Source organism: Pogoniulus pusillus, chromosome 21 (assembly GCF_015220805.1).
Source record: "Pogoniulus pusillus isolate bPogPus1 chromosome 21, bPogPus1.pri, whole genome shotgun sequence".
NCBI lineage: Eukaryota > Metazoa > Chordata > Aves > Piciformes > Lybiidae > Pogoniulus > Pogoniulus pusillus.
In genome coordinates this window covers 20898296-20918343 of record NC_087284.1, presented here as the reverse complement: position 1 = coordinate 20918343, position 20048 = coordinate 20898296, and the positions used below count along the sequence as shown (strand labels likewise).

Genomic DNA, 20048 nt, shown 5'->3' with positions numbered 1-20048 from the left:
ATTGTTCAGAAGCACAGTTTGAAAAACACAACAGCAAACCAAAGCAAACAAAAAACCCCAACCAATCACAACCCCCCAGAACACCAAACTTATCCTCCTCTTTTATTTATGGTGGCAAATGAATTCTGTGTCTTAACCAAAGCAATCCTGCTGTGGTTTGAGAAATTCCAAATCTGCAGCATTAGAGTCACAGAATCACAGCCTCTGTGTTATGCAGCAGCTGAGCACACAGTTTTTGTGTATGAACAGTTCCTCTGAAGCTGCTTCACTATGTTGCTCCTGTGGTTTTCATCCCTGCCAATGGTTATCTAATCTTTTCTTTTTCCAGGCAAAATGACTGAGGAATGTGTAAGATACTGTGGTTTATAAAGGCTAGATTTTTTCAGACTTCAGTCATAGAATCATAGAATGTCAGGGGCTGGAAGGGACTTCAAAATATCATCTGGTCCAGCCCCACTGCCAGAGTAAAGGACTTCCTCCAAACATCCAACCTAAACCTCCCCTGACGCAACTTGAGGCCATTTCCTCTTGTGCTATTGTTAGTAATTGGGGATTAATAATCACCTACTGCCTGTTCCTCTTTACCAAATGCTACTGAAAGCAATAGTGTACTTCCACAGCAATGAATTCCCCCCAACCCATCTGAAATTCTCTTTATCTGAGTATTTTTGGCTGTCTTCCACCTTGGCTGAGTAGAACAGTTTTGTCATTGTGAAACCACTTAAGAAGTGAATTGAACATGACAAAAGGAAAAAACAAAAAGCTGAAAGAGCAAATAGCAGCTCAGCTTGAAGGAGACCTCCTCACAGGGTCACAGGATGTCAGGGGTTGGAAGGGATCCAAAGAGACCATCAAGTCCAACCCCCCCTGCCAGAGCAGGATCATAATCTAGCTCAGGTCACAGAGGAATGCATCCAGATGAGCCTTGAAAGTATCCGGAGAAGAAGACTCCACAACTTCTCTGGGGAGCATGTTCCAGTGTTCTGAGACTCTTACAGTAAAGAAGTTCCCCCTCATGTGCTGCAGCTTATGTCCATTGTTCCTCATCCTAGCCCAAGGAGCAAGTGAGCAGAGCCTGTTCCCTCCCTCCTGCCTCCCAGCCCTCAGATATTTATAAAATCATTATTTCCATTTGATTAAATATTAGAAAATTTTCCATAAGAGCAAAACAGAGAAGCAAAATGCACAGGATTGATTAGCTGGCACAGAATTGTTTCAGCTTCACATTTGCCACTTTCCAGGCAAGTGGAGCTTCCCCACTTAGCCAGGACTGCTGATAAAATGATGGAAAATGGCTTGGTGAGCACTTTCACCAGCTCCCTCTTTACTCTTGGGTGTACTTCATCCTGACCCATGGGTTTGTGCCTGCTTTAGTGGTGCAGCAGGTCACTGACTGTCTCCTCTTGGAGTGCAAGGCTTCACTCTGATCCCCATCCCTGTCTCCCAGCTCAAAGGACTGGGTATCCAGCAAACAACTGGTCCTACTAGTAAAGACTGAGGCAAAGAAAGTATTGAGCACTTCAGCCTGTTCCTAATCCTTGACCTTATCCTTGCATCAAATAAAAGAGAGATTCTCCTTGGTCCTCTTTGGTTGTTAATATATTTGTAGAAGCATTTCTTGTTGACTTTAACAGCTGAAGCCAGAAAGATGAAGATTGGCTCAGTTTTAGTATGGTGATTTGTTACCTGGCAAAATTAGGGCTCTGAATTATTTATACTGCAGTTTCCATTAGGATTTGTTATTATTTCAGGGATTGTAATGTACCTTTCTTCTTTTTAAAACAAAACAAAACAAAACAGCATCTATGAGATACCAATACCCTATAGTTAGGATGGCACTAGAAATTCACAGGCTTTTAGCATCATGACTCACAAGGTCATGTCCTTTCTGCACACAGGCACAGCACCAGCACCCTGCAGATCTTAGGGACTCAAGATGGAGTGCAAGACTTTTCCTGTGTTACACTATTGTCTGACATCTTGCATGCCCATGTGAGAGGGAGAAAAGAGAAGATTTCACATCTCCCCTCATGTTTTGTAGAACACCCATTGGACTTTCTGCCCTTAAGGCAAGGAAGAATATATCCCTTACTTAGAATCATAGAATCAAGCAGGTTGGAAGAGACCTCCAAGATCATCCAGTCCAACCTAGCACCCAGCCCTAGCCACTCAACCAGACCATGGCACTAAGTGCCTCAGCCAGGCTTTTCTTGAACACCTCCAGGGATGGTGCCTCCACCACCTCCCTGGGCAGCCCATTCCCATACTTTCATATACCTGAACTGAGCCACAAGCAGCAACAAAATAAAGAGAGAAAAGAAAGAATACTTGATTTGTGTCAGCATTCCTTTTCTTTTTAGAAGAAGGCTTTTCATTTCAATCCTTCTGGAAGTGGGAAGAACAACAATAGTGTATTAAAGCCAGAGTTTATAAAAATACATTTACTTGGTTTTTTTCAACTTAAATCTGAATTTCCTCAGCACTCAAAGACTTAGAAGTTACACTCTATTGTATACACCTCAGGTACAAGTTAACAATAGATCTAATAAACCAAACTATATAAAAATCAAGACACTGGGGTGGTTTTTTTCCCCAGGAAAAAATGTGTTTGTGTTTTAGCTGATCTTATAAAAAGCATTCTTTAAAAAAAAAAAAGAAGTATGTCTGTTTTTTCAAGTGCTTATGGTTTCACCATTCACCACAACCACATTCCAAAGTCTGTTAACGTCTGAGCGTATGATCTGTGCAGCACAGTGAGCATCATCTTTTACACCGAGGTCACTCTCATCACTACTTCCCCAGAGCCATTATCCTCTGATGAATCTTCCTGAGGTCTCATGCGGTTGAACAGGTGTAAGAACACATAGCCACACTGGAATCTTGGTGAACTTAACTGTGTTGGATGAACTAAACTTCTGTTTCTAAATGCAGTCAGCGGTAGCCACAATGTCCTTCCTGCTGAAGAGTCTCCCCGGTTGCTCTCTTCTATGTCTGTGGCTTTATCGTAATTCAACACATCCCAGTGTAGATTCACAGCCCTCCAGCGCTTAAACACTCGATAAACAGCTGCACCTTCATGTACTATCAGGCCTAAAATGGAGAGAAGAAAACAAACAAACAGAAAAGAATTGGTACAGAATGCCAGTGGATACCAGTTTGAAAGCAAGCAGAGATGTAACACGTTGTAAGGAACACATCAACTGCCGGAGCCTGTTAAATGACTTGTAACTGTCCATATGCTACATAACTCTATCCATGTGGGTAAGACTGGGAGGCAGAAAGGTGTGGATGAAGCAAAACTGTTCTGGATGAAAACTGAACCAATTCTGCAATAAACTGAGCACACCTAAGTAAAATATTTAGATGTGAGTAAATCTATATCTAAGACCGTTACTGGTAGACTTGGCAATTGACTGTTTACGTTAGTGCTGGCCTTGTTCCTGGTAAGAACTACTTGTTTACTGAGATTTGGACTGGTTTAATTAAGATCTGTCCTGCAGGGGACAGGATGGTCTTCAATTTGTTTAAGAATGTGTTACAGAAGTCAGCACAGATGCAAACAAATGTCACTCTTTTTGCATTCTTGGTTCAATGGCAGCAGGGAAGATTCAGGAACATCTGAAGTGGCTTAAGTATAGTCACTTTCCTATCTTGCTTCAGTAGAGCAAGGAGAAATTAAATGTTAATACAAAGTACAATGAGCATGGCAAAGACAATAGGTTTTCTTCTTTTGCTTCAAAATTCAGTAGACAAAAGGTGAGAAACATGTATTTTTGTTGAGATCCAGAAAGTCTTTTGAAAGGCTTTTTAAGGAGAATTCAGACCAATCTGCTTATGAATGTCAGTGTAGCTAATATTTATGCTAATTGTATACATTAAAGCAATTCACTTAAGTGAAACTCTTGGGTTTTCACATGTATCTAGAAATGAACTCTCTTTATCTGTATTTCAAATGTGGATTTTCTGGGGAGTTGAATGAGACTTCAACCTTCTTGTTACATTTTTCCTCAAGTAGCCTGTAACTTACATGGTTCTGAGCAACACAGTTCTTTTTCCTCTGGTTTCCTGCCAAAAACATTTATACCCTTTTTATCCAGTGTGTTTCTTCCCTAAAATCTTACTACACATGGCCACATCTGTAATATGACCTGTTGTATCACAGGCTATGGTCCTTTGTCCCAAGAAATGGTACATCACCTGCTCCTACTCAACAAAATTGTGATGCAAGTGGCTGAGGTCTCTTAGCATGGTTAACTGACACCAGAAAGGAGCTGTTCAGAGAAAGATGACACAAGCAGAAAGGATGATAAAACCATTTACATGAACAGGAAGCCTCAGATTCAAGTGAGATGGTTTGCAGATAGCAATGCCTACACTGTTTAAAGATGATTATGCTGAAAGAGGGAGAAATACAAAGAGATTTCAGAAGGCCATGATAGCAAATGTAGCATCTCTGTAAGGCTTTCAAACTGCCTGGGACTCATTGACCATCTGATACAGAAAAAATTATATGAAACAAACTCAAGTGTTAAATATTTAAATATAGATTGGATCAGTATAGCATTTGAGTGGAAAACTTTCTTGATTGCAGGATGTCTGTCTTCATCCTTCAGACAGATGTAAAGGAACCCAGCCTAAAAAAATCAGAAGCCATGCAAATAGAAAAATGGACCTTCAGGACTGGCTCTATTGTCTTAAAAAGGATAAATGCATTTGATCACATGGAATGTACAACCCAAGTATGCCATGGGTTTATTGCAGTGGCAAAGATAGCTCACTCCCCTTTTTTTCCACTTGCATTTCCTATAGAATGGTAAGAGAGATGAGCATAATTTTCTCTCTACTTGACACTGAATCATTGTATTCTTTGGCCCAGCTTCCCTCAAGATAGCGCTGAAGCAAAACTCAGAGAATCTATCTACACCAACGAAAAGACTTTTGACACCTGCCTACATTCCACTGGGAGGGAAGAGCATATTTCAGAGTAGAGAAGGGAGCAGTTAAGAATGGATCACTGAGGTATATGAAGTATCTTGAAACAGTCATAGAATCATAGAATCAAACAGGTTGGAAGAGACCTCCAAGATCAGCCAGTCCAACCTAGCACCCAGCCCTAGCCAGTCAACCAGACCATGGCACTAAGTGCCTCATCCAGGCTTTGCTTCAACACCTCCAGGGATGGTGACTCCACCACCTCCCTGGGCAGCCCATTCCAATGCCAATCACTCTCTCTGCCAACAACTTCCTCCTAACATCCAGCCTATACTTCCCCCAGCACAACTTGAGACTGTGTCCCCTTGTTCTGTTGCTGGTTGTCTGAGAGAAGAGACCAACCCCACCTGGCTACAGCCTCCCTTCAGGTAGTTGTAGACAGCAATGAGGTCCCCCCTGAGCCTCCTTTTCTCTAGGCCAAACAACCCCAGCTTCCTCAGCCTCTCCTCATAGGGTATCCTCCCAAAATTATGACAGAAAAGTTGTAGAATGACTTTGTTTAGGGAACTCTGTTTTTTACTGATTTTGAGCTTTCAGGATTCACTGAAGTTATATCTTTAATGCCAAGAGAGATTACCTCTCAAATGGAATCTGATGGTTGCATTCTCTAAAAGAGCTACCAACCAAAGGACCAAATACTGCAAGACTTCAAATTAAGCTGTCAGATTTTGGCAGTGCTGAAGGGGAAAAGGAGCATTTTTGTATTCTTCCCATAAAAAAAAGCTTTAATTCCCAGCTAATAAAACTACAAAGATCTATATAGAAAAGACAACATAATTAAAACAGATTATTTGTCTTTCCAGGAGACAGGGGGAAAAGAGTTGTCAGCACCCACAGTTTCAAGATGATAAACAAGATGAAATCTGGGTAAGGATTAAATCATAGAATCATAGAACTGTTTCAGTTGGAAAAGACCTCTAAGATGAGTGAGTCCAACAGTCAACCTAACACCACCATGCCCATTAAACCATGTCCCAAAAATGTTATTGTTAGATCCAGACAAGTTCTGATGCTCAAAATGTAAGTAGTCACTGCTGTGAAGCTGCAATAAAATAGCAAGGAATCCCCTTTTTCTCATGAGTTCCATGGCAAGGGATGAGGATATGAATAGAAACCAAGGACAATTCCATGAATAATACTGACTTCTTCCAAATATCATGATTCCAACAGCACAGAGTTGCACAATCCTAGGAGGAAAAAAGAAATCTATTTGACTCAAGAATTAAGTGTTAGAATTCACTAATGTTAGATGTTCTGACATTCTGTCCAATTAATATAGAGTTTTGGGACTTGGAAAAATATCCTAAGGCTCTAAGAAGACCTCACTATCAGGATTTATTTCTAAGATGTGGGGATTGCAGTGGGATCCAGACAACAGGATTATGGAGACACCAACATTTTCTTTTACTGCCAAATACTATGAGATTCTTTCACTCTGTTTAAAGGAGTTTTCACCCTGAGTTACAAGAGCACTTGAAGTTTTCATACTGAATGTCTTTGCAAGCAGGCAACTCATCTCAGCTCATTCAGATTTTGTGGTATTATGTTCCTAGAAGGTTTCATTTATCACATTGTTTTGACTTCTAATCACTTAGGAATGGTCCTCCCAGTAAAATCAGAAGCTTTTACTAGGTAATAAAAGACCCTTTTCAGAAACAGCCTTTACTGCTGGACAAAATGCCATGTCTTCATACTGTTCTAGGGCTCACAGCACTAAAGCCAAACATGTTCACTCTAAAACCAGCACTAGAACTGCTCTCAACTGTTTAGAACTAATGTGAAGAAAGCAAGCAAAACAAAAAAGGGGGGAAAAAAAACCCTTTCTGCCTAGAGAAACATCAAGTGCAGCTAGTGTTCATTGTAAATAACTTGGGTGTGTAGAGTTGTGTTACAGCAACGTCACAAGAGCAGGGAAGAGTCTTTCAGGTAGCTGAAGGCAGCCTACAAAAAAGCTGGTGAAGGGCTTTTCAGGATGTCAGGGAGTCATAGGACCAGGGGGAATGGAGCAAAGCTGGAGGTAGGGAGGTTCAGGCTGGACATGAGGAGGAAGTTCTTCAGCATGAGAGTGGTGAGAGGCTGGCAGGGGTTGCCCAGGGAGGTGGTTGAGGCCCCATCCCTGGAGGTGTTTAAGGCCACTCTGGATGAGGCTGTGGCCAGCCTGATCTAGGGTAGGGTGTCCCTGGGCATGGCAGGGGGGTTGGAACTGGCTGATCTTTGTGGTCCCTTCCAACCCTGACCGATTCTAAGATTCTAAGTGATTACTCAGAGCTCATATTGACTCCTCCCAATCTCTTATTCCCTTACCAGGACTACTGGCACTACCTATGTTTCTAGAGCAATGTCACATTGCTCTGGTGTCCTGAGGTTGAAAGTGATCTCTTGCTATGTGTGAGAGATTTAGTTCATGTTGGAACCATTTATGACTATTAGTTGCAACTGTATTACAGTGATTTGGGTACATTTCTAGTGCAATGTCACACTCTAAAGGAGCTGCTCTGGTGTCCTGAGGTTGCAAGTGATCTCTTACTAAGTGTAAGAGATTTTGTTCATGTTAGAACCATTTATGACTATTAGTTGCAACTGTATTCCAGTGAAGACACATCACATTATATGACTTAACTGTTCCAAGAATTAATTGCTGTGTCTCCTAAGTGGAGTGGCAAGGGCTGGGTGTACTATCCTCCAGGGGCTAAATCAGGGGGTTATATTATTCACTGGCTGCATATTAACTCATTAACTGACTCCATCCCTTTGGTAATCTCTACGTGGATGATCTAATCCTAGCACTATCACTGTAATAGATTTGGGTTTCACATGCAATAGTTCTACTTGACTAAATTATTCAGGCAATAATTCTACTTAATGAAACTATTCAAGGTTTGCCTTAAGAAAATTTCCACCAAGAGCAAGTTTCAAAGAGAACAGCTTTACACCTCTTAGGTGCAGGAAAGTGCAGACTAGCAACTTGCAGTGTTGAAACTAAAACTGATATATAAAAATCATCCTGTTTGGAGGAATTCTGGAAAAGAAAAAGGAGTGGAACAAGATGAACAGTGGATTATCAATGAAACTATAACACTGGGATGAACAGAACATGTTATATTGCTCATCTGCAATCTTTGGGATATTTCTTTTGGTGACAAGTAAAACAAGACCAAGAATTAGTTGATATGGTATATAAACCAGTGATTGGGAAAGCAAATTACTATGTGTCAGTTTGTAAAGATGCCATATAAATATTCAGTACCTTCAGGCAAGCTGCTTTTAAAAATGTGGCCATACAGCTTTTCCAGAAGTACAACTATTTGCACTTCATAAATGACCCAAACCATTCACACTGCTTACACAAAGCTATAGGAAGGAATGAGTGAAGGCAGTTGGGCTAAGTCTTGGTCATATTACAAATAACTCAAGTCCTTGTCTTGAAATATCTGTTGCCCAGGAAAACTTGTGTGTCTGTATAGATGTTTCATTGAAATAAAGATTCCAGTGGGAGTATAGATATTCACTCACTGCAAATCCTGTTGGAAACCAAGAGAGTGTCATGGATGACTCAACAGCAGAGAGAGGCGATGCTAAGTGAGGACTGTGGCTGGCTGAAAGCATTACAAGCTTTGTGACAGGAGAGATTATTTATAACATGAAATGGTCAAATCATATCTTAATGCCTCTGGGAAGTCATCAGCATAATGGACAGTGTGGTGGGGTTTTAAAAGTCATTCGTGAGCAGTAACTATGTCCATCTAGTAGAAAAATTTATGTTTTAAGACTATCAATTTACAATCTCTTGCTTTGTGATGAAAGAAAAAGATAGAACTGGTTTTACAGGCTCAGAGAAAGCAGATCACTTGAAATGATATGCAGAAAAAGTGGGCTGAACAAAGCTGGATCATCAGAATTTTACAATCATGAAACCTTCTTTACACAGCATTCTGAATTTCCAGATACACTTCAGCATATCTGCACTGAACTTCATAATTACACAAGAGTGACCAAACCTGTTTATTATCAATTTTACCTTGAAATTTCTAATTCTTTTTTATGATAGGAGTATAAAATATGTATTTATGTAATTATAGGCAGGTCAGTTTATCTGGTGGGTGAAGACAGCTGCACACATACTTTGCTCAGGCGTGGTGCCAGTTAGGCTAGAAACTCCACAGTCATATGAGATAAACAAAGTAGCTCCCAGTTCAGAGGTGGCTTAAGTCTGACTGCTTTGTAAGGCAGGTGAGGGAGGTCTAGGCTGGATGTTAGGAGGAAGTTCTTGACAGAGAGAGTGATTGGCATTGGAATGGGCTGCGCAGGGAGGTGGTGGAGTCACCATCCCTGGAGGTGTTCGAGAAAAGCCTGGATGAGGCACTTGGTGCCGTGGTCTGGTGGATTGGACAGGGCTGGGTGCTAGGTTGGACTGGATGAGCTTGGAGGTCTCTTCCAACCTGGTTGATTCTATGACTCTATGATTCTATGAACTGCATGTGCCAGTCAACTGAAGACATGCCTTCCAATAGTGCCCTTCCATAAATATATATACAATAATATTTCTGATCACCTACGGATGCTCTCAGTTGGGTCTGAGATCAATTTGGTTTAAGTGCTTTAACAGCCAAAGAAATGGAAAGAAATGGAAACAGTTTGGCTATTCACAACAGTTGGTACATACCAAAGCAATTTTTTGGGGGCATTTTTAAGTAATCTTTGTGAAAAAGAAAGAAAAAATAGGGAAAAGAACCCCAAACACAACAACAACAACAACAAAACCCCCAAACAAACATAACCCACACACACAAAACCAAACCTCAACAGAATTCCATATAAATGAAATGTTTAGGATGCCTGAAAGTACATTTTGTCTTATCTTTTTAAACGAAACTAGAAACCCCCTACTGAGGGTAGAGCTGGAGAAAGAAGTGGTCAGAAATTTGTATGTAAGAGGATATGTACCTGAGCACTTTTTTTTTCACTTAAAAGCTGAGCACTTGTTCAGAGTAATAAAGACATAGATGCTTCTACTTTTTCTGTCTGAATAGATTTGTGCTCACAGAAATAAAGCCAAATCCTGTGCACTAAAATTTCCCCAAGTGGGTTTCTCAGACAAGTAACAGAATAACCAGACCTGCTGATTCAGATTAAACACAAACATAATGAGATGTTCTCAATAAAAGACAGCATGTCTTTATGCTTGGAGAAAAAGCCTTGATACTAGGAATCATTTTGCATCTCACTGAGTAGAATTCAGCACTATCCTTCTGAATTCCCTTCTATAAAATGGGGATAACATCATTTGCCAGTCAGAGATCTGACTGCATTTGAATTCTGCATTTGAATTCTGCATTTGAATTCTGCATTTTCCTGGGGTTGCAATTCTAAGACTGTGTTTTAATGCTCACTGCAATTGTTTTCACTGCAAACAATGGCAGCTACTCTTACAACCAGTTCCAGGCTCTTTTATCAATTACTGAAATGATTTCTACTGAAATCTTTCTGGATTCAGTATATTTTCAGCAATTTCATAACTGATCAAAATAGCTTTGCAGCATTTTGTATTTTCTAAGCTTTCAGCTATGATTACATGCATTGAGACTTTTTAATAGTAAGCTTACTGTAGTTAGCACTGTTAGAGTGTTTCATAACTGTTTATGATGTGTAAAGAACTCACACATGTCTTCTCTGCTCTTCTCTGTTAGCAGCACAGTGACTTGTACAAGTCTGTGCAATTTCGTTTTGAAAATGTAGTGAGATGGCATCCTTGAGGGCTTCTTCTGTGCTTCACGATGGTACAGTCAACTGCAAAGTGGCATTAACACATCAGACATTTCATAATGGCTGGCATTTTCTTCTATTGAACTTCCTGAACACAGCTATCTGTCTGTTCTTTCAAGAAATTGAAACTGATCCTGTTCTCTTCACTATGATCTTGGGAAGATGCTCTGGTGAAGCTGAGAGTAAAGCTTCTTTGGTTCTTTTCTCTTTGCACTATTTGAAGCAGGATTTGCCAAAGGTATTAGCTGAGAATAAATCTGCAAAGAACTGGAGTGATTGATTAGAGTGACCAATTAGAAAGGTAAATACAGCCACATTCTTAAACCACAGTCTGTGCTGTTTAAAGATGTTGAGCTTACCTATGCATACTAGATCCATAAAACCATACATTCCATAGCAGATTTGAAAAAGGATGTCCTTTCTTTGCCATACTGCATAAGGGCTGAAGGCTGACCATAGAAGCCAAGTCACACTGGCTACTAAGAACAGAGATCCTAGGATTACAGCAACCATCTGCACTTTCTCAACCAGTGTTATAGTAATGCTTTGCCACTAAAAAAGAAACAAAGTCGTGTAAGATAAAAGTGTCATTTTCTGTGACTGTACATTCAAGTCCACCTTTTTTCTTCTGAAATCAGAAATTATTTTAATGCTTATACACATCTTCATAGATCTTTACTAATATCCTCAGTGCTGACTTTCTTTTTTCCTATTTCACTTTTAAAGTGAAATAACATTTGCTGCCCCACCCCCTGCAGCATCACTATCATCATCAACTAGCTATGAACTTCAGAAGAGTTCATAGTTTTACTTCTGTTTCAAATACATAGGCCAAAAAAAGGATTTAGTCTTAGGAATGGAACACAGCCTTTCATATTTGTAAGTGAATTAATTAAAAAAAGAAATATTGGGAGGACAAGCTTAAGTATGTTTTATGCTAGTGTGACAACTTTCCTGTCCACCCCGCACCCTAAAAGTCTGAAGCCACTTGCCACTTTCCTGCTGTCCATCAAAGAAGTTGCAGACCTACCAAGGGCATTGGCTTTTTCTGCATAAATCAGTGTCAACAATGTCAGCTGTAGAAAGAGCCACCTGTAGCCTCAGGTGTCCAACTGCAAATTCAGGAGGAGCCCTGAATATAGATAGCAAAAGCCATTTCTTTTCACTGCACTCGTGTTTACCCTTCTAAAGAAGGTTGTGTCCCACATATGTGAGGTGATTCAGACTTATGCTGTGACAAGATTTAAATGTAAAAAACTATGCTTACTGAATGCTGTCAGGATAAGAATAGAAACAAAATTCTGTTAGAGTCTCCACAGCAAACCATAGCATAAGATTACCCTTAATAGCACAGTATCACAGTATCACAGTATCACCAAGGCTGGAAGAGACCACACAGATCATCAAGTCCAACCCTTTACCACAGAGCTCAAGGCCAGACCATGGCACCAAGTGCCACGTCCAATCCTGCCTTGAACAGCTCCAGGGACGGCGACTCCACCACCTCCCCGGGCAGCCCATTCCAGTGTCCAATGACTCTCTCAGTGAAGAACTTTCTCCTCACCTCCAGCCTAAATTTCCCCTGACGTAGCTTGAGGCTGTGTCCTCTAGTTCTGGTGCTGCTTGCCTGGCAGAAGAGCCCAACCCCACCTGGCTACAACCTCCCTTCAGGTAGCTGTAGACAGCAATGAGGTCTGCCCTGAGCCTTCTCTTCTGCAGGCTGCACACTCCCAGCTACCTCAGCCTCTCCTCATAGGGTTTGTGTTCCAGGCCTCTCAGCAGCTTTGTCACCCTCCTCTGGACACCTTCCAGTATCTCAACATCTCTTTTGAATTGAGGAAGCCCAGAACTGGACACAGCCCTCAAGGTGTGGCCTGACCAGTGCTGAGTACAGTGGCACAATAACCTCCCTAAAACAGCAGCCCTAAAACAGCGCTGCATGATTTATTCATCCAAGGGGAAACAGAATGTGCTGGGAGCAGCCAGAAGTTACAGATTGTAAAATGTAGATTGCTCAGGCACATAAAACTATTCCCTTAAGAAGCAGACTGTCTGTTCTTGCCCAGTGAGCAGTGGGAGCCTCCTTGAAATGAAAGAAGAGAAAGCATACTGAAGTTTATTCTTATTTTCTTCAGGTGCAGTTTCCTGGGTGATATTTTATGGGATTTGCCTTTCCCAAGATCATTTTAGTGCTTGGAATAATCCATTTCCAGTGTTATTAGAGTAAGTAAATATACTTAGCTTTTCACTATGATGGTAAGGTTCATGACTTTATGAAACAGCTAAGGATTTATTATTATTATTATTATTATTATTATTATTGTTGTTGTATCTATTCTTTGGTTATTAAAGACAAGAAAAATAAGCTTTTGCTCAGGATGTAGCCTCCATCCAACAACATAGTTTGTGTGAGTATCAATATGATGTACTCCTGTACTGGCAACACACCTGCTGCAGGAATGGCAAAGTTTAGTACTTCCCTGGAGGAAAGATGCTGCCACAAAAATACACAAAAATATTAGGGTGGTGGTAAATAACAGGAGGAAAAGAAAGACTATGTGGCTAAAACTGGAATACTCCTCCTCTATCAGCTTCACTAAATGTGCACAAAAGCCGAAAAAAGAAATGCAGACATAAAGAAAATAAAAGAAGAAACAAACCTAAAGGCAAAGAACTCAATGGGGAAGAGTCATGCAGGCCAAACTCACAACGAGGGTGCTCTGACTCAGACAAGTACCTCAAAAGAACTGAGGTCAATTTGTTCTTTCACTGTCACACAGCTGGCATGAAAGGAGGCAGAGGCTGTCCTGTCTTCAGTTTTTAATATCACACATCCAATTTGAATCTGTGTGGGACAAAGGTTTAAAAAAAATCTATGTGTCATAGCTGCAAAAGTTATGTCCCCAGCTGAACAACTGAGGAAAGAAGTTAGCAGGACTGCCAGCCACGTGGGAGACTTCATATTAGTCTTCATTATTTCATGACTTTCAGGTTACTGGCACTGATGATTCTTCCATTCTCTGTTGCCTCTTACCTGACATTAGCTACCAATTTTCTTTATCCTTCTAAACCTTCTGCAGTTTTGTTCCTCCTTTCCACTGGAACATCTATCTTGCACTCTTCCAGACCTGTATGCTGTGTGTTTTTCTCATAGGATGCTAGCAGTACATCAGTGGTCTGCTTATTTGCTCCACAACAAAATTGTTCTCATCTGAATGGCTAACTAAATGCTACTTTCAAGCTTCACTGACTTCTCTACACACCTTTTTTCTGCCTTTATTTCCTAACTCTCTAGTTTTAGCTCTGAGTCTCCCTGCATTAATTAGAACAAAGAAAACCTAATACAATATGAAATTATCTCCTTAGAATTTTCTCTCTGATGCCTTCTGTTTTTGCATTGCTGACAGCAGTAGGTTTTTACTATCCTCTTTTCTTCTATAATCTTTCTACTTTGCACTAGTGTCCTTCCTCCTGATCCACCTGCTTAGCCCAGTTATCTTTTTCAGTCTCTCATTCACCTTCACATCTCTTCCAAAGAAGTACACAGGAAATACATTGTGCCACCACAGAAAAAAAACCACAACTAACACTACAGGCATAGTCATCAGCAATACCTTTTACTAAACACAGAAAGAACTCCCATTTCTTGACTTCCTACACACTGTAACATCACATAAATACATTGAGGTAAAAGTAAAGAGCATCTTTTTTCTCTCTTAAAACACTCCCCGTACATATCTAGTAGGTTAAAGACTGGTGGAGATAATTCTGAGAACATGGACTGAGGCTGACTATTAGTTGTAGAGAGAGTGAACTACTCCTGCCCAAATATAGCATCTAACATAAAGCAAGAACTCCTGCTTGATTGGGAACTTTTAAGTGTATTAGCTATCCCCAGGGAAGCTCTTGTAAACTACTTGAATATTGAAATGGCCTTAGCTTTTTACCAAACCTCAGTAAAAAAGCACATTTAGAAAGCCTTTTGTGGAGCCAAGCAAATGATCCAGAACATGTCCAAAAGTTTAAACCAAAACAATATCCAATACGACCAAGACAGCTGCTAAAAATAGCCAATAGAGTATCACAATGTCACAGTTATCACCAAGGTTGGAAGAGACCTCACAGATCATCAAGTCCAACCCTTTAGCACAGAGCTCAAGGCCAGACCATGGCACCAAGTGCCACGTCCAGTCCTGCCTTGAACAGCTCCAGGGACGGCGACTCCACCACCTCCCCGGGCAGCCCATTCCAGTGTCCAATGACTCTCTCAGGGAAGAACTTTCTCCTCACCTCCAGCCTAAATTTCCCCTGCCGCAGCCTGAGGCTGTGTCCTCTTGTTCTGGTGCTGGCCACCTGAGAGAAGAGAGCAACCTCCTCCTGGCCACAACCTCCCCTCAGGTAGTTGTAGACAGCAATAAGGTCACCCCTGAGCCTCCTCTTCTCCAGGCTAACCAATCCCAGCTCCCTCAGCCTCTCCTCGTAGGGCTGTGCTCAAGGCCTCTCCCCAGCCTCGTTGCCCTTCTCTGGACATGCTCAAGCATCTCAATGTCCCTCCTAAACTGGGGGGCTCAGAACTGAACACAGTACTCAAGGTGTGGTCTAAGCAGTGCAGAGTACAGGCACAGAATGACCTCCCTGCTCCTGCTGACCACACCATTTCTGATACTATTACACTCAAGAGCACAGGAGAGGAGTGAGGGCATTATCAAGCCTGATCATGCTCACAAAAATACAGACAATTGCAGTTCAGAGAATTTCTCTTACATTCTGTAACTGCAAGGGGAATACTCACTTTACTAGAATGAGAAAAGCATTGCTATGTCCCTCTACAGAGGGACAGATAGGTGTCTAATGGCATTTCAGATGTCCTTTAAGATCCCACTTGACCTCCAGTCCCTCATGTGTTATGTCATATCTGCTATCTCTGGTATGATTCTTAGCTGCCTTGGAACATCTCCAATAGTACTAGATGCCTCCTTGCAGGCAACTATGGCAGAACTTTGCTATCAAACAATTGTTTTCAGAAACAATGGTTTCAAGCTGATAATCTAATCTTTGCTAGGACAATTATGAGACTGCTGTGGGTATACAGAAAAGAAAGATTTTTTTAAAGGGCTTAAAAAAGAAAAGGCAGAAGCACATGCCAAACTATCACATGTAGAAACAGAATCTCTCACTTTCATTTTCTGGAACGTTTTATAAAGCCATTATTTTTGTACATCATAAAGGTCCTATCCAGGAAAGCTTATCAGAAAGTTTCCTTTATGGACTCATAAAAAAGAAAATCTGAAATTACAACTGGCTTTGAAAGTATTTGCACCTCATTGGAACATCTGTAAGCAAGTGTTCCGGATATCCTACATCCAAGGAATGCTTATCACACTCCCACAACTGCCATTTTCATCCAGGCATGTCAAACTCAAGTGCAGAAAAGAGACCTGAGTGCTCTGGCCTTAGAGAGCTCCATCATCTCTGACCTCCTAGGATCAGAACTTCTAAAATACACAATTATCTTGCTAAATGTATTCCTCAGATGTTATGAAATACAATTTCCCGGCTGGAATTTTAGATCTCAAAAGAATCCTGACACTCAAAGTGGTGTTAAGGCTTCCTTTAGATCTGCTGAAACTTTGAGCTTCGCCTCCCCTCTCCATGAACGTGCTAACATTACAGCATTCTATCCTTCAGCTGTAAAAAATATTGCAACACATTTCAGCTTCTGAAACAACTACTGGCAGGAAAAGCTTAAAGAGCATTCTGCTGCTCTGGACTGTGTCTTGGTTTTTTACCATAGATGAATACACAGACATCTGAAATTTTCTTTGCCTCCTTCCTCTTGACCCCAAGCTTGATGAACAAATGAAATCAACCTTTGACTGAGCCTTTAGCACACTATAAAGACATGTTTAAACTTTTGAAGGGAATCAGGGAGACTCAAGCTGTTCTGTCACGTTTCAGTGTGATGTATCTAATTTATCAACCTCTGAAGACCATTTCAATGGTAAGTGAAAAGCTACAGGAACATAGCAGAACTGAATGACTGCTCATTTTGGTATGAAACTGGTCTCAAAAACTAACTTCAAACGGCTGCAAGTGCTAACTGAGGAAGCAGTATTTTAAAAGGAACCTTGAAATAAATGTAAGAATCATTTTGGCTTAAGAACTAATGGAAAGACATCTTTAAAAAACCCCAAATATATTACCTGACAAGGCTTTTTCATTTTAATTGCTATGACATGGTATCTGTAACAGCAGAGTTCACAGGTCCATGATCCTCTTTCACTTATCCACTTCAACAGGCAAAGCTGATGAGTGTATCGTACTGAACCATCGCAGCGGCAAGGATTTAACAATTCACCCTAAAAAGGAAACACAAACCCACTGATTTTAAAGGGATATTTTGTGTGTGTGTATACTCAATACCAAAAAACACACAGGTCTGTAGCAATTAATTGGTTTGAGTCTCAAAATATGAAAAGAGTTTGTCATCTTGACTGTAAAAACACTCAGAAATTAACCTGCTTCAGGTAGTTCTAATGAAGACAACAGTAATTGTCTACACATGTAGATGTACATACGTGAAACAAGGGAAAGATTACTGTGCAGCAAACAACAGTAGCAAAAGCCTTTTCAGATACCTCAGCTGGTACCTAAAGTGGATTTCTCTGACAGTTTAGCCATTGCTAGGAAAGAACTGGCTGATGTCACAGAGAACGACGCTCTTGCAGCAAGGCTCTGTGCAGTTTGACTAGTAGCTGTCAGGCAGGACCTCAAGTAATGTAACTAAGCAGACCTCTCAGTAGTTCACATATTTCTATGATATGCAAATCTGCCAGTCTCTTCTTTCCTTGAAAAGAGGGCTTTGGTTTGGGTTTTGGGTGGGTTTTTTTTTTAGCTAAGCTACAAGACAAGCTCTGAAGAAGTTCTTTACAGTGATGGTAGGGAAACACTGGCACAGGTTGCCCAGGGAGGATGTGGATGCTTTCTCCCTGGAGGTGTTCAAGGCTAGGCTGGATAGGCCTTGAGTGACCTGTACTAGCGGGAGGTGTCCCTGCCTATGGTGGGGGGTTAGAACTAGATGATCTTTGAGGTCACTTCCAACCTAAACCATTCTATGATTCTATGAAATGTTAGTTATAGACCCATTGCCAGTTATAGACCCGGTCCAGGAACAGAGGTCTTCAGCACAGTACCCGTAAGCTAACACTCTCCTTTTAAAATCTGACGGACGCCTGAGAAACGTGCACTGCTTCAAAGTCCCTGAGGAGAGAGGCAAGGAGCACGACAGCAAGGCGTGCAGCGTACCAGCCAGCCTCAGAAAACCGCTCACTCTTCCTAGAGCTCTGCGCCGGCTCACAGCTGTCCCGAGCGCTTGTCCGAGCCACCCGGCTCAGCAGCCGCGGCTCGCTGTGCCACCCGGCTCGCTGTGCCACCCGGTTCAGCAGCCGCGGCTCGCTGTGCCACCCGGTTCAGCAGCCGCGGCTCGCTGTGCCAGCCAGTTCAGCAGCCGCGGCTCGCTGTGCCAGCCAGTTCAGCAGCCGCGGCTCGCTGTGCCAGCCGGTTCAGCAGCAGAGGCTCGCTGTGCCACCCGGCTCAGCAGCAGAGGCTCGCTGTGCCACCCGGCTCGCTGTGCCACCCGCGGAGGCCGGGCCTCGCTCGGCAGCAGGCGGCAGCGCCCGGCGGCGAGCATTCAAGCTGCGGGCGAGAGGCGTGGCGCTGGGAGCAGGGCATGCTGCGCTGAGCCCTGTCCCTGGTGCTGATCTCTCCGCGCTGCCGGCCGTGCCACCCCGTCGCCGGTCGCCCGAGCTAGCGGTATGGGTGTGGGGTGTCAGCAGTCGGTCCGCCTGCGCTGGGCGCAGCGGAGCCGCCCCGCCTGCCCCGCTTTCCTCACCTGCTCGGCGCCCTGGAAGCAGATCTTGCAGATGGGGCCGGCCCCGCCGAAGTGGCTGCCGCTGCCGCTTTCGCTACTGCACACCGAGCGGGTGTCGGGTTTGTTGCCGCCGGCGGCCCCCACCTTGGAGCGGCCGCTCTCGGAACCGCCCCTCCGGCCCTCGCTGACGCTGGAGTCGCCTCTCCTTCCGTCCTCTAAGGCGTCCCCGCTGGCCTCCCCGGCTCCGTCCGGCAGCCCCAGCGCGACGGCAGGCTCTCGCTGCGGCTCTCCGGGAGGGAGGACGACGCTCCCCCCGACGCAGCTCATTCCCGCGCCGGCCCGGGGCACCCACTTACCCGGGGCGGGGACGGCTCGAAGCGATGGAGGACGGCGGGCCGGCGCGGCGGAGGAGAGAGAGGCAGGTCCGGCAAGGCTCCGGGTCGGGTCCAGCCGCCCACCGCCGCCCCCAAACGGCCAAGCGAGCGAGAGACCGTTACTCGGGCTGAAGCACGGCGGGGGCGGGGGACGCGAGAGTCAGTCCCCGCAACGGCCGCGGACCCGCAGCCGCCGAGGCACCTCCCCCGCCTCCACCGCACCGGCGCGGTACATTCCGTAACGGGTCGGAGCCCGGAACGGAGAAGCCGAACCCCTTCGGTGGCACCCCGGCGCCGGCCCGGCATGGGGAAAACCCTTCCCCGCCCCCGCACGCCGCAGTCGCACATGCCCCCCCTGCCGCCCTCCCGCGTCCCTCCCATAATCGCTGGCTTCCCCCACGCCACGGTGGCCAGGGCTCAGCCACCCTCTCCCCGAGGCGGCTTAGCCTTTTCCTCGGCGGCCACGCTCGTGGCCCTGTGTTTCGCCCCGGCCGTGAATAGCTGTGGGTTGTTTTGCTCTCCTCGGCCACATTAATCCTGATGCCAGTGACCGTCACGGCACCCCAGTGCTCACAGGGCTCCTCAAGCCTGGAATGCCAGTGGGGTAACCAGTCCTTTAAAGGGACTCTTACAGTCCTTTTTACTTTATGGGTTTTTTTCACTGCACTTAGAACAACAGAAGGAATGTTCAACAGTTGTTCTTTGGTTGCAAAGCAGTAGCCCTCCAAGTCTTTGATGCCCAGCTTCCTTTTTTCATTTTTTTTCCCTTATATATATCCATTACATCACTTCATTTCCAGAATGCAATTTGCTAAAAACATCACGATCAAGTATCTTCTAAAAAAAAAAAACCAAACCAACCAACCCACTGCAGTTAGAAATTCTTTGAAGTTTGGCTGGGGCTGCTGAAGGAATGTATGTGTGAATTTTAGCATCAAGTATAACATCAGTGAGCATTCCGACTGGTGAAAATGACAGCAACTGCCTGTGGGGAAAGAAAAAGGAAAAAAAACAACCACAATTGTTAAGCCATATGGTCTTCTATAGCC

At 43.4% G+C, this 20048-nt stretch overlaps 1 protein-coding gene across 2 annotated transcripts; it reads right to left on the bottom strand.

Moving 5' to 3' along the window:
* Positions 1–2332: 2332 nt before the first annotated feature.
* MARCHF11 (membrane associated ring-CH-type finger 11) lies at positions 2333–19342 on the bottom strand. Of its 2 annotated transcripts, none has more exons than XM_064161197.1 (4): positions 18982–19342; positions 16959–17114; positions 11115–11307; positions 2333–3090 (listed from the first exon to the last, which is right to left on the bottom strand). In XM_064161197.1, the coding sequence occupies exons 1-4, from the start codon at positions 19303–19305 to the stop codon at positions 2768–2770; spliced, it is 996 nt and encodes a 331-aa protein (XP_064017267.1). In that variant the 5' UTR covers positions 19306–19342; the 3' UTR covers positions 2333–2767. The 2 variants fall into 2 exon arrangements, with proteins under 2 accessions (XP_064017267.1, XP_064017268.1); XM_064161198.1 differs by having other exon boundaries at positions 18647–19074.
* Between the last annotated feature and the right edge of the window lie 706 nt (positions 19343–20048).

What these genes read in the sequence shown, in the direction of transcription:
- MARCHF11 (XM_064161197.1), bottom strand. Translation starts at nt 19,305, where the DNA reads ATGCCGGGCCGGCGCCGGGGTGCCACCGAAGGGGTTCGGCTTCTCCGT. An exon ending in AAATGAAAAAGCCTTGTCAG is followed by an intron (nt 11,308 to 16,958) that starts GTAATATATTTG and finishes TTTCTTTTTTAG; the next exon opens with TGGCAAAGCATTACTATAAC. An exon ending in TATGGATCTAGTATGCATAG is followed by an intron (nt 3,091 to 11,114) that starts GTAAGCTCAACA and finishes TCTCCATTTTAG; the next exon opens with GCCTGATAGTACATGAAGGT.